Genomic DNA, 14,217 nt, shown 5'->3' with positions numbered 1-14,217 from the left:
AGGGAAAGATGGTTTTAAGACAAAATGGAAAAACTGGAAATTGGAAGACGGGGATTGACACATACACACTACTATATATAAAACAGATAGCTAATAAGGACCTACTGTATCGTACGGGGACGTCTACTCAATACTCTGTAATGACCTATATAGGAATAGAATCTAAAAAAGAGTGGATATATGTATATGTATAACAGATTCACTTTGCTGTGCACCTGAAACTAATACAACATTGTAAATCAACTATATCCCAATAAAAATTTATAAATAAATTAATCAAAATTTTTAAAAAAAGAAAAATTGGAGATTTTCCCCCTCTCCATCCTGCAACTTTTATCTTTCCACACATTTACTAGAATCCAAAGGATTCAATGCAGTGTAATGTATTACGGTGAAAACCTGGCAAGAATCTAAATGAATTTTAAAAGGGGACTGGGCAAGTAAATCATGGCATGCACGACTGCATCATATTCTGTTGAAATTAAAAATAAAGATTACAGGGCTTCCCTTGCGGCGCAGTGGTCGAGAGTCCGCCTGCCGATGCAGGGGACGCGGGTTCGTGCCCCGGTCCGGGAAGATCCCACATGCCGCGGAGCGGCTGGGCCCGTGAGCCGTGGCCACCGAGCCTGTGCGTCCGGAGCCTGTGCTCCGCGACGGGAGAGGCCACGACAGGGAGAGGCCCCTGTACCGCAAAAAGAGAAAAAAAAAGAAAAAGAAACAAAGATTACAAAGAATTTAAATGATATGGGAAGTTGCCAGTGATGGAATGTTATGTAATAAAAGAAAGCTATAAATGTTGATACACATTACAGTCTTATGTTTAAAAATGCATGGGAAAAACAAGGGAAAGAAATATATAAATATTTTCTTATTTCTATATTCCTGTATTTTCCTAAGTGTCTGTATGAAGTTGCCATTATTTTTGTTAGAGGGACAATTTAAACATTGTTTTTTAAAAAAGGAAACTCTGTTCCATATTTCATTCCTTCTAAGTAATCACTTGGCTGAAGAAGTGGCTGCATATCACTTCTAAGGCTTCGATGAATTTGAAAGGAAAAGTGCTCAGTCTTGTGCAGGCTTGGAGGAGAGGCAGAGATTCATGGCAGTTACAGAGGAAGGGCATCCGTCTGGAGTGTTTCATCACCTTACAGCATCCTTATAACAAACACACAGGGACAAGCTTTAAAAGCTCAAAGTTAGGAGGGAAATGTGAAAGTCACACTGCTGCTTTGATCAAAGTAGACGATCCAGACCACTACAAAGCAGATGTTTAGAAGGTATGGTTTCTGGGCGTTAACTCAGTCATAGATAATAATCAAGTGTGAATATGTGAATGTGTGTGTGTGTGTGTGTGTGTGTGTGTGTGTGTGTGTGTGTGTGGGTGCGTGTTACAGAGACTCAGCCGCATGGCCCCAAAGATCTATATCATTAATGACCAAACTGATTAATTTTAACATCAACAGGAAAATGCTGAACTTTACCAGCTCAATGTGAAAAACAGATGGGAAAGATCTTCAGATGGTATCTTTCTTTAAAAAAAAAAAAGTAGCAATTGACCTTCACATTATCCTCCCCTTCTTAACGGGGCATCTCCTGCCAGGGATGGTTCTCGATGGTCCACGGCTCCTGCAACCTGGGCTTTCTGCTCCTTTTCTCAGGGAACACATTAATTAGTGCTACCCATCTCTGCATCTTCAGACAGGGAGCTCCGTGTTCCACATGGAAATGGCTTTAAATATTGATGACTAAATCTCAGGTCCCAGAATAGTGTCTTTTCTCCATCATGTGAGATTTCAGGCCTGGGGTCTCTGAGGAAATGTTGAACTTTATTAAATGCAAAGCTAAATCAAAGGATAATACCTAAGATAAGCATTTAGGGGGCAAATTATTTTTTACAGATACCCTCGCTACTTTAATGTTATGAAGGATCAATTCTTACAGTTCCACCCTCTCTTAGAATTACAAAGGCTGGAGGCAGAATTTCATTTGTGAAAGACAAGAGATGCCTTGTAAACGGTAACACTTCAGACAATTCTTTCAGGCAGGAAAGTCCATATTTTGAGTTCTGTTCACTGGAATGAGCCTTTGTGTATGCCAGCCCTTTAGGGCAAGATCAGAACAGAAGCTCTGGAGCCAGACAGCTTGTGAGCTGCGAGATTTGGGTCAAGTCAACTACTGGAGCTATTGAAGCTTTAATTTTCTCATCTGCAAAATAGGTATAATAACAGTACAGTTGTCCCTCGGTATCCAAGGGGGATTTGTTCCAGGAACCCCCTCAGATACCAAGATCCAGGGATGCTCAAGTCCTTTATACAAAATGGCAGCGTGTTTGCATATAACTTATGCACATTCTCCTGCATACTTTAAATCATCTCTAAATTACTCATAATACCCAATACAATATAAATATTATGCAAATATAGTTGCTGGCATGTGGCAAATTCAAGTTTTGCTCTTTGGAACTTTCTGGAAGTTTTTTTCCAAATAGTTTCAATCGGCAGTTGAGTGAACCTGCAGGTGAAGAACGTGTGGATATGGAGAGCCCACGGTATACCTCCCTCCCAGGATCATGGGAAGGACGAAATGAGTCAGTTAGACAGAGCCTGGCATGTGATACATTGTCAATACTACCACTGTGTGCAGAGTTTTTTATTGTCTAGAATCAGAAACATTTTGTAAATATGACCTCTAATTTTCTTCCCCCAGTGAGACTACTGACACTTTTTGTAGTTATAACGACCTGTGGTACCTGAGATTTCAAATCACCTCTTCCCCACCTTCACAATGCCAAATGGCATCATCCTCTCTCTCCAGCAGATTAATTTTGGTTTAAAATTGAGATTCAATCACAATACTCTCTTTTGATACTGCAAATCTACAAATTATAGGTCAAGATTGTAAAGGACTAATTGGATACACACTGCATACTTTAACGTAAAGTTTTAGTCATTGATGGTTAGATTTTCTGCTGCGTTGATTCCCTTTCTGACTAAACAAAATAAAATGCAAACACATCACAAGTAGTCTGGTGATCGTGTTGTACAATTAGCTGCATTTTGCTGACTACTCTAGAAGTTAGAAACATATGTTACCTCAGTGAAGTCAGATTTCTTCTCTGGAACATCAGACTGGAGATTTTTAAGGGCAATGTAATCGTCGGGACTGTACTGGTTGTCCCGTAATCCTAGGCAAAGGGAGATAATATTGCTTTTTTTTAGTATACGAAAGGATAAAATGGAGTATATAACTTTACTATAAAAGTTAATGTCATCTACTCAAGTATTATATGAACCAACAGTGAACCCAGTGTACTCTGACCCTTGGTAAAACCTTGTCTGTTTCCCTCATTCACTCCACCCCTCCATGGTGGCTCTGAGTTCCTTATTACTTAGTTTATCAGGCTGCAAGATTCCTTCTTCCATACCACTGTTTATGTTCCCAGGCTCAGGAATAATTGAACAAGTTTAGCCCTCACACATTCACCCATGTCCTGAGTTTACACCCAGCAGAAGGATCACTTCTATGGATTTCTCAACAGCCCTGGAGTTAAGAAAGCCTGAACTTGCAAGATCGACTTTCATCCAACCTCTTAACACAATCATTTTAGAAGGAGTCTTGAGCGACTCAGACACTGATATTGAAACTGCTTTGGAATATCTGAGGATAATTTTGTGATGATATCTGTGAGGATAAATGAGACACCGTAGACCACCCTCCACATAAGTATCGGCCATAGCAATAGCCGAGAATATCATCAGATCCAAAAGCACAAAGCAGTGGGCCAAAAATTGTAGAACCTGGGCCTCTGGTCCTGGCTCTACCATCCACCAGCTTGAAAACAATGGACAAGCCTACGGAATCGCTCTACGGAATTTCCTCATCCACCCAGCCTGCCCGGCACACCTCGGGGAAAGCTGGGCAGAAGAACAAAGCACTCTGTGAGGCAAACCAGTGGTATTAGGACGTCTGCCTGGGTGTCTTGCCGCTATTGCAAGAATGTGAGTCAAACACAGGAAGGTGGGGTAACGATGAGAGTCTGTGTGGCCCCATCCCCACAGCCCAGGGTCACAATGTCACTTCCACAAATGCAGATATTCTGGGGAAAGTGATTTTCCAAAAGACCACAAAGAATGCTTTCCCAGCGGGTGGTGCTGGTGATGAGAAAGAAGAGATTTAAGAAAGCAGCTCTCTAAATTAGCATATTGTCTTTATCAACTCATGAGAAGGGTTTATGAAAGAATTCAGATAAAATTTAAAGCATTTTATGGGAAAAATGAGATGCTACAGTATTTTCAAGTTTGCAAAGGGGTCAGGACATGGCAATTTCAAGGGCTACCACGGACCCGCCCAAAGCCTATGTCTCGTCTTGTCCTTGGGTGACAAAAGAACCCCCGTCAGCTCGACCTAGACTTGTGGCTTGTCTCCAACTATCCCTGTTATTGAGTGACAGAGACAGTCATCCAAGATGATGTGCACAGATTACTTCCTGTGAAGTGCAAATGTAAGACCTGGAAGATGTCATGGATTTCTGTGCAGAGTCGATACATCATAATGAACTGACAATAAAGCTGATGAAGACGGAAATCTCCTGGCTCTGGTCCTGTGGCACCACATTTAAGAACTCCACAGTCAGCACAGGCCTGGGGCCAGACCGGCCTGGGTCTGCATCCCAGCTCAGCTTACCTGCAGTAGGGGAGTTGCTCACCCTCTCTGAGTTTCTTTATCCATAAAGTGCAGATAGTAACACCTCCTGCCCAGCCTTGCCATCTGTGCACTAAGGGTAATGTATGTAAAGTACTCAGGCTGGGGTGGGATGCGGGGTTAATGCTCGATAAACGACCCTGGTTATGATTGTTAATGAGCAGGACCAAGGCATCCGTGCTCACTGGAATCAGGCCACAAAGTCCCAGGGTCTCTAGCTATATGTGAGACTTTGGGCAAGTGACTCAGCATCCCTTGGTTCCTTGCTATGAAATGGAGATCGTGGTGCTTACTTCACAGAGTTCCTTAAAAAAGGATAAGTGACCTAAATCACTAGCCCGTAGCACAATGCCCAGATTATAACAACATGCAACAAGCATTAGCTATGGAGAAGTGTCATCATCTCTAGCAGGGAGGAGGGAGACTGCCACCGTCAGACAAGCAGTGGCTGTGTATGAGTGTCTGATCGCTGTTGTAACAAATGGCCACAAACTCAGTGGCTTAAACAACACAAACATATTATGTTACAGTTCTGGAGGTCGGAGTCCAATACGGGTCTCCCTGGGCTAAAATCAAGGTGTCGACAGGGCTTCACTCCTGTGGGAGGGGCTGGGGAGACCCTACTTCCCGCCTTTCCACCTTCTAGAGGCTGCCACGTTCCTTGGCTCATGGCCCCTCATCACTCCAAACTTTGTTTCCATCATCACATCCCTTGTGATTAGATTGGGCCAGCCAGATAGTCCAGGATAATCTTCCCATCTCAAGGTTCTTAATGCCACCGGCAGAGTCCCTTTTGCCATGCAAGGTAATATATTCACAGGTTCTGGGAACGAGGACGTGGACGTATTTCGGGGGACCATTATTACGCCCATCACAGCCTAGCTGGGGAACCTGAGGTAGATGTATTGGTTGGCATGTAGGGCCTTTAAAATGATGACACTGTGGCAAAGTACTTACAATGCAACATTAACTGAAAGAAAGGAATCAAAGTCTTATGAACCCCAGGATTGCAACATTCAAAAATTTTTAAAATGTGTGTGGGAATTCACACAAATGGCAAAGTTGTAACTTAGAGTTATGAGCCTGTTTTTGAGTAAAACTGAGGTGTGACTACAGCCATGCATGAGGGTGCCTGATCAATTGATGACCCCAAAGGCCTCAGGAGGGGGATTATCAGAATGGTTAAAAGTACAGACTTTGGGGAAAGAAAGACCCTGATTCAAATCCTTCTCTGACACTAACCATTTGGGCAGTTTAAGTCATTTTGGGCAAGTTCCTTAAATTGTCAAGAGTCTCATTTTCCCATGTGTCAGAGGAAACACAAGACCTGTCTCCTAGCGGGGTTACAAGGAATCATGTGATGACAAATATCAAGAACTTAGCAGAGTGCCTGTCACGTGGTAACGCCTCCCCGTCCCTTCCCACCTGACCACGTAACTGTCACTACTGATAGAGCCCCCCTCTATTGGGTGGCCCTACCCTGGCATCTCTGAGTAAGGCAAAGCCAGTGGACATTTGGGGCAGGTTACCGAGAACAAGACTGACAGGAGTTTGGGCATTTTCCAGCGCCTGGGATTGGTGTCCCCAGTACAGAAATTTGCAGAAGCCAGGACACATGGCACCTGGCCTTGGTTTCTGGAAGAGATCCTGCTGCAAGGGCAGGAGGTGGCCAGGCCAGTCTGCTCCGTCTCTCCACAGTGCGAGCTGGTCATTCCCAGAGCTCTCGCAGGGGCAGGTGCCTGTCCCAGGGCCAGCAAGTCAATTTCACTCCGCATCGGGAAATGGTTCCAGTTAAAAGGAAACTGGCAGTGGGTGGGTGGGTGGGCCCTGCACACCTGTAGGACAGACAGGGCTTCGTCACAGGAGTCGGGGAGTCCAGGTCCAAATACTAGTTGTGTGCCTCTGTGTAGTTTACGTAACTTCAGGGCCTCCAGTTTCCCTGCTATGGATCTAGGACACTGAGCTGACTCTATTCCTGCCCTGCCCCGTTGCCTTGCTGCCCCCGGCTGCTGGGAGAGTAGCAGTCAGAGGCTCACGGCTTTGCTCGTCTCTGAGAACCATCCTCGACAAAGGCTATACTTTTCTCCACCTTGGCCACAGCCAGTGGTGACTCTGAGGGGTACAAAAGCCAGGGTAACTTTTTTGTTTGTTCCAGAGCATAAACCAGACTGCACCTGAGACCCATCCTTCCTCAGCACCTTTCCCATCAGGCCTCCCTCACTCTCTCTCACGGTTCTGTCCTGAAGAGCACCTCCTCCCTCATGCCCCCTAATCCCTGCCTCAGGCTCTGCTTCTTGGAAGCTCAACATAGTTCCAGCTCACGGTGCTGGCTAATAGTGGGGGCTCTCAACGTGGGTCCCCATGCCAGCAGCCTCAGCATCACGGGGTGACTTGTTAGAAATGCACATTCTCTGAAATAATGCTATATTTGCAGCAACATGGATGGACCTAGAGATTATCATATTAAGTAAAATAAGTCAGGCAGAGAAAGACAAATATCATATGATATCACGTATATGTGGAGTCTAAACAATTATACAAATGAACTTATTTATAAAACAGAAATAGACTCACAGGCCTAGAAAACAAACTTATGGTTACCAAAGGGGAAGGGGGGGAAGGGATAAATTAGGAATTTGGGATTAACATATACACACTACTATATATAAAATAAACAACAAGGTCCTGTATAGCACAGGGAACTATATTCAATATCTTGTAATAACCTACAATGGAAAAGAATCCGAAAAAGAACATATATTTTATATATATATTAAAAAATACATATATATATATAAAATGTACCCAAAACATTCAAATCAACTAATACTTCAATAAAAACATTAAAAAATAAAAATGTTTATAGAAAGAAATGCAGGGACTTCCCTGGCGGCCCAGTGGTTGGGACACCATGCTTCCACTGCAGGGGTCGTGGGTTCAAGCCCTGGTCAGGGAACTAGGATCCCACATGCCTCCTGGGGCGGCCAAATAAAAAAAGGAAAGAAATGCACATTCTCAGGTCCCACCCACTGACCTGCAGACCTACTGATTCAGAAACTCTGGCGCAGGACTCAGCCTTCTGGGCTTTACTAAGCCTTCTAGGACACTCCACGCAGCTCAAGTCCAAGAACACTGTCGGTCTCAGACTAACAAGCTCCTGCATGGATGGTGACTTTAGGCCCTAGAAGGTGATGGCAGTGCTTCTGATTTACCGTCATCCCACGGCTTTTAGAAAACCACACCCAGGGGATCAAAATGGGGCTTTTTCTCAATGCTTACAATTAGAATGAAGCCATCGGGAATGGCAGCAGGCTGTTCTTTTGAAGCGAACTAAAACTCAGCCTGGTGAGCCACCCACTCATGGCTGGTTAAAGAATTGATTGTGTGCGGTGCTCAGGGCCCTCTGTGTCCGGGGAGAGTGTCAGTGCACGGGCACATCTGATGAGGGTTTCTCTCCCGTGATGGTTGGAAAGATGGAATTGCTTCTGTCTCCACCAGCCTGAGACATTCCTCCACAGCCACGCCTGCCCTGGAGGCCTTCCCGGAGGCCAGGCGCAGAACAACACGAACTGAGCATGAGGTCCTGACCCAGGTTCTTCTGGCATCCAATGTCCTCCCTGGAGGGAAGAGTGCTTCAGGGATGGGACCCATGTGAGCGGGAGTTTATGCCGTGCTCAGGGTGATGGAGGCCCCGGGCTGGACGGAGCGGCAAAGGCAGTGAGAGGCTGTCCCCTCCCACAGCTCTAAGAGAAAGTCACAGTCTGGCTACTTCTGGTGCCAATAAGCCACCGGGAGAGCCCTGCCAGCCAAGGGACCCAGGAAAGGTGTGGGATGAGGTGGATTTAGACAAAAGTGGATGTGGGGTGGGAGGAAGCGGCGCAGCCCGAGCAGAGGCAAAAGAGAAAAGTGGAAACGGCTTAAGGGAAAGTGTGAGAGCAGAGAAATCCAGCAACTCTGGGAAATGGCAAGCAGCACGTTGCGTGAAGCCTGGGATACAGGTAAGGCATTGCATACAATTCCCATGCGGCACCTAGCATGGCTTGAGTTGTCTGTACAAAAATAGCCAACGAGCCACATCACACATTGACTAATGAACCCATCCATCAAAGTCATGTGTAAATAATGAACGCCCCAGCCTTTCGTTGGTACACAGAGCTTGCTTGTTTTCGTATCTCTATCATGTGTCATCAAAGTCATGTGTAAATAATGAACGCCCCAGCCTTTCGTTGGTACACAGAGCTTGCTTGTTTCCTATCTCTATCATGTGTATCAGGGACAGAGATGGGACAGTCACATTCCCGCTTCATAGACTGTAAACGCTTCCCTCATTTCTAGTCTGATAGGAGGCAAGGTTTACTCGGAATTTTCACCTGCCCTCAACGATACCCCTTTCTTATTATTCTAAGTAGATGTTTCTCAGAGACAATCACTTTTCAGATTTGAATTAAGCTAATCACCTCTGTGAGATCTGACCCTGTTAACCACTCGGTGCCTCTGGACCATCTTTTCACGGTTGACTTTTGGAACGATGGGGTCTTCTTTCTGGCTTCTCCCTCTTGGCTACTGTGTCTTCCTTTGTTTAGTGGGTTCTCTCTTTAACTCCCTCTGGGTCCTCCTACCAAATCTCAGACCAGTGCCAAGGAAGGACCCAGACCTCACCTGTGGGCACCAGCCCTTAGAACCAGCTGCCTTCAAGGCCCCTCAAACTCAGCTTTTCCAAAAAGGGACCAATCAACTCCCCTCAAGCTGCTGCCACTGCAGTCTCCCCCTCCCCCTCCCCTTCCTTCCCCTCCCCTTCCTCCCCCATATCCATTTTCTTGGCAAGTGGCCACCATCCTCCCATCACACACAATAGAAATTGAGGTGCCCCCTCCACACCCACCCTTTCCCTCACTGCCAATGTCCAGCTAACACCCAAATCCTGATTTATCTCATGAAAAAGGCTCTGCTACATCTCATCAGCTTAATCTTCCCTGAACTGCCTGGTCTCAGCAAGGTCACAATCAAGTGGTGATGCCAGCAGCCTCGTCTCCTGTCAGGTACCCCCAAATCCCCTTGACATTGCCAGTTTGTGACCTTGTGAAGGTCACATGCTCCTCTGAAAACTCTAATGAAAGGGATACATTTCCCCCCTCAGAACAGGACCTGGGAAATATACACATAACAATCTGATCCCATGTGCGTGGGGTGCTGGGGCTCAAGGAGACCAGGATATGGGCATATATCTGGACAAAACTGTAATTCAAAAAGATACATGCACCCCTATGTTCATAGCAGCACTATTCACAACAGCCAGGACATCGAAACAACCTAAATGTCCACCCACAGATGAATGGATGAAGAAGACGTGGTGTATATACAGTGGAATATTACTCAGCCCCAAAAAAGAATGAAATAATGCCATTTGTATCAACATGGGTGGACCTAGAGATGATCATACTAAGTAATTCAGACAGAGAAAGACAAATACCTTATGATATCACTTATATGTGGAATCTACAATATGACACAAATGAACTTATCTACAAAACAGAAATAGATTCACAGACATAGCGAATGGTTGCCAAGGGGGAGGGTGGTAGGGGACGGATGGACTGGGAGTTTGGGATTGGCAGATGCAAACTACTGTATATCAAATATATAAACAACAAGGTCCTACTGTATAGCACAGGGAACTATATTCAGTATCTTGTGGAAAACCATAATGGAAGAGAATGTATGTTTATGTATAACTGAGTCACTTTGCTGGACAGCAGAAATTAACACAACATTGTAAATCAACTAGGCTCCAATAAAAAAATTTAAAAAAAAGAAATAATCCAAAGACTTTGAAGTTTAAAAGTCTATTAAGTAAAATTATTTCCATGAAATAATTCTCTAATAAAATCTCTCCCAAGTTCCAAAAAAGAATTGAAGAAAGGAGATCAGGATACAAATCCTTTAAATAAGCCTCCTTCTCTTTCCTGGATGTGGCTGCTTCATCGTCTCTGTGACTTTGGCCTTGGATGACACCTGCCCAACTTTCCCAGGGGGCTAACTCCTCTGCACAGCTCAAGATCACATCCTCTCAGAAGGGATCCTAGGCCTGCCCCCACCCCACATGCCTTCCAACCTGTGTTGCCACCTGTATTCATTTCCTAGAGCTACCATAACAAATCACCACAAACAAGGCAGCTTAAAACAATGGCAGCTTATTCTCTCACGGTTCTGGAGGTGAGATGTCTGACACCAAGGTGTTAGTAGGGCCGTGCTCTCTCTAAAGAATCCGGGGGAGAATACATTCTTGCCTCTTCCTAGCTCCTTGTGGCTGCCGGCCGCGCTTAGCATTCCTTGGCTTGTGGCAGTCTCACTGGCCTACCTCCATCCTCACACGGCCTGTGTCTCTGTGTCTCCAAATCCCTCTGTCTTTATAATGACCCCAGTCACTGGATTGAAGGCCCATCCTAACCCAGTATGACCTCATCTGCAAAGACCCCATTTCCAGATAAGGTCCCATTCACAGATCTGGGGGTTAGGACTTGAACATGTCTTTGGCGGGACACAATTCAACCCAGCACAGTGCTCCCTGACAGGCTGGCATCACTGTGTGTCCTCACTACGCTGTCCTGTAATCGTCTGCTCTGAGTCTGCCCCCCAAGGTGACAGAGGCCTTTGGAGGACGTCTCATCATCACCTTCGCCTTGTGCTCAGTACAGTGCCTGCCAGCTAAAGACATTCGCTGAGTGTTGACTGAACGAACAAATTGTATATATATATATACATATATATATATATACACGCGGGCCTCTCCCGTTGCGGAGCACAGGCTCCGGAAGCGCAGGCTCAGCGGCCATGGCTCACGGGCGCAGCCGCTCCACGGCACGTGGGATCTTCCCGGACCGGGGCACGAACCCGTGTCCCCTGCATCAGCAGGCGGACTCCCAACCACTGCGCCACCAGGGAAGCCCCGAATTATATTTTGATAAGAGTTTTATCTATGGGAAAAAAATCAGAACATACCTTCCTCTGAAAGTTTGATCATATTCCACTGATGTTTCAAAGACATTTTACTTAGATTCAAAGGTCTTTTAATGACAAGGATGCACTCGGCTAAAGGAAAGAAAAGTCGGCCACAGTTTACATCTGTAATTCCTCTCAGAATTAGTCAGGCTCCCACCTTCCATGCTGGGCTGAAGAACCTCCAAACGCTCTACCTGTGATGAAGTCGCCAGAATGTTTCCATGGCAACTGGGGAGGGGGTGGGGAGTCCACCCGGTGCTATTTCTCCTGAGCAGGAATAGCAATCATCACTCTGACATTTATATCTGAGGCTTTGTTAGCAAGTAAAACACGTTTGCACAACAATTAAAGTTTTCTGCAGAGCACTGTTAGATGTGAGACAAAGAACTGCTGCCTACAGTCAGATACACAAAGAACTGCTGCCTACAGTCAGATACACATTTCCCCTCAACTTCTCATTTTTACTTTATTATTTTTCACCTTGTTTTGATGACGCTGGTTCTCTTGCCAGGCAGCATTTTTACCGTGGAAATGTTCCCTTAGTATTAAAATACATTCAGATAACACCACAATGTTAATTTGTTTACCCTGCTTGTAATATGTGTTACCAATTTTTGCAAACCGGTTTATCTAGAAAATTGGGCAACACAGCAGTCTGCTTACCGTGCAAGCTATTATAAGAATGATCAATTCCTACAATTTAATAAAACACCTTTGACACTAAATTATAATGACTATTGTTTTCTAATGTATACCCAATCACGTTTGAGGTAGCTTATAATTAATAACACAGATAAAAACCTGCCAAACTGTGATAAAAGAAGCAAGCAATGAGCTGGAGAAATCATTGGACCATAAAGTCTGGGCTAAAGATGACCCTGGCACAGAATAATCACAAACTAAGGGTGAGTTTGCAGCAGCCAAGGCCAAAGCGGGGGGACGTGAAAAATTGCATAACTCATTGCCTTTCAAATGAAATACACTGTTTCATACGGAGAGTGGTTTTATCCCCTGGGACAAGGCGTTGATAGCATGTGTCTTTATATAAATGGACAGCACCTTTGTAAGCTGGTTCATAAACACCAGGACAATGTAAATTTCACTGGACAACCCCAAGGTGCTTTGAGTCGGGTCAGTGTCACTATTACGCCATAATGGCTAAAATTTATTGTGCGATCACAGCAAGACAGATATTGGATACAAAGGTTATCTCCTTTAACACTTGGAATGACCTTTAGAGGAGAGCACAATTATTATCCCCATTTTACAGATGAGAAAGCTGAGCCTAGTTGTAGTAACCTGCCAATCATCACCCGTCCAATAAGCTTCAAGCTGAGAGTTTGCAATATTAATGATCACTGCACAGGTAGCAAAGGTAGAAATGGAGCAGAATCTGTAGGATCTGATAACCTCTCCTATGAGGCTTGAGAAAGTGGACGGCACAGACTGGGTTTGGGCGTCAGAGGAGCTCCCTCACTCTATCGCTGTTTGCTCCTCAGTTAAAGGGGCAAACGGAAGGGCTGAGAAATATGAAAAGTTTTCACGGGCCAGCACCTTGCCTGTCAACATCGGGCCCCCCCACAAATGGAACGTGTTATTAGCTGCAGTTTTACATAATTTTCATCTCTTCCAGAAAATGATGGAGTATAATACAGACGTGCCCAATAATGAATAAAAACCTGCCCACTAATTCTGTCTACTTGGGCTCTAGCTGATTTCTGAGACACCCGGAACTGGAGGCACCGTGCCTCTGCCCTTGGTGCCCGGGCATGGCTCTGGGGTCTACCTTTCTGTGGCAGGAGCAGGGTCCCCCCTGGAGGACCGGGTAAAACCACAGGGCGCAACTCGCGCGCATGCGCCAGCCCTCTAAACCGCGAGGCCCCGCTCACATGGGCGGCATTGGCGGGGTCACGCCACAACCTCAGTTCTGCCAAAAGTTACTGGGAATCTGACGTCTTTGAGGACCTAGGTCAGGTGCTGGGCTAAGGAAGATGAATAGAGCACAGGAGTTCCCATCTTTAAAGAGCTCAGAGTCCGATGAAGGAATAAGACGCATAACGAGACCTTTTTCAATGCAACGTGGATTTGATCATTTCCTCTTATGGGCTTCCCCCCTCCCCTTACTTGTGGTAAAATACACAAAACACAAAATTTACCATCTTAGCCATTTTTAAGTGTCCAGTCCTGTGGCATTAAGCACATGCATCTACACCGTGTTGGGCAAATATCACCCCCATCCATCCACAGAACTTTTTCATTTTCCCAAACTGGAACTCTGTCCACCTTAAGTCATAACCGCTTCCCCCTCCCCCAGCCCCTGACCACGGCCATTCTACTTTCTGTCTCTATGAATTTGACTTCTATAGGGACCTCAAATGAGTGGAATTATACACTGTCTGTCTTGTTGTGACTGGCTGATTTTACTCAGCCTAATGTCTTCAAGGTTCATCCATGTTGTTTCATGTGTCAGAATCTCCTTCCTTTTAAAGGTGAATAGGAACTTCCCTGGCAGCCCAG

General features: G+C 45.3%; 1 protein-coding gene across 1 annotated transcript in view; it reads right to left on the bottom strand.

The window, feature by feature from the left end:
• The window catches only part of CUNH10orf90 (chromosome unknown C10orf90 homolog), a 91,090-nt gene extending 79,368 nt beyond the window's left edge, over nt 1-11,722 (bottom strand). Inside the window, exons 1-2 of the mRNA XM_007451184.1 lie at nt 11,701-11,722; nt 3,093-3,184 (exon numbers count right to left, since the gene is read on the bottom strand). Of these exons, the coding sequence (XP_007451246.1) occupies nt 3,093-3,184; nt 11,701-11,722 (114 nt within the window). The remainder of the gene's footprint in view (nt 1-3,092; nt 3,185-11,700) is intronic.
• Between the last annotated feature and the right edge of the window lie 2,495 nt (nt 11,723-14,217).

The sequence above is a fragment of the Lipotes vexillifer genome, unplaced genomic scaffold, assembly GCF_000442215.2.
Source record: "Lipotes vexillifer unplaced genomic scaffold, Lipotes_vexillifer_v1.1 scaffold248, whole genome shotgun sequence".
NCBI lineage: Eukaryota > Metazoa > Chordata > Mammalia > Artiodactyla > Lipotidae > Lipotes > Lipotes vexillifer.
This window is presented reverse-complemented; position numbering and strand designations above follow the sequence as displayed.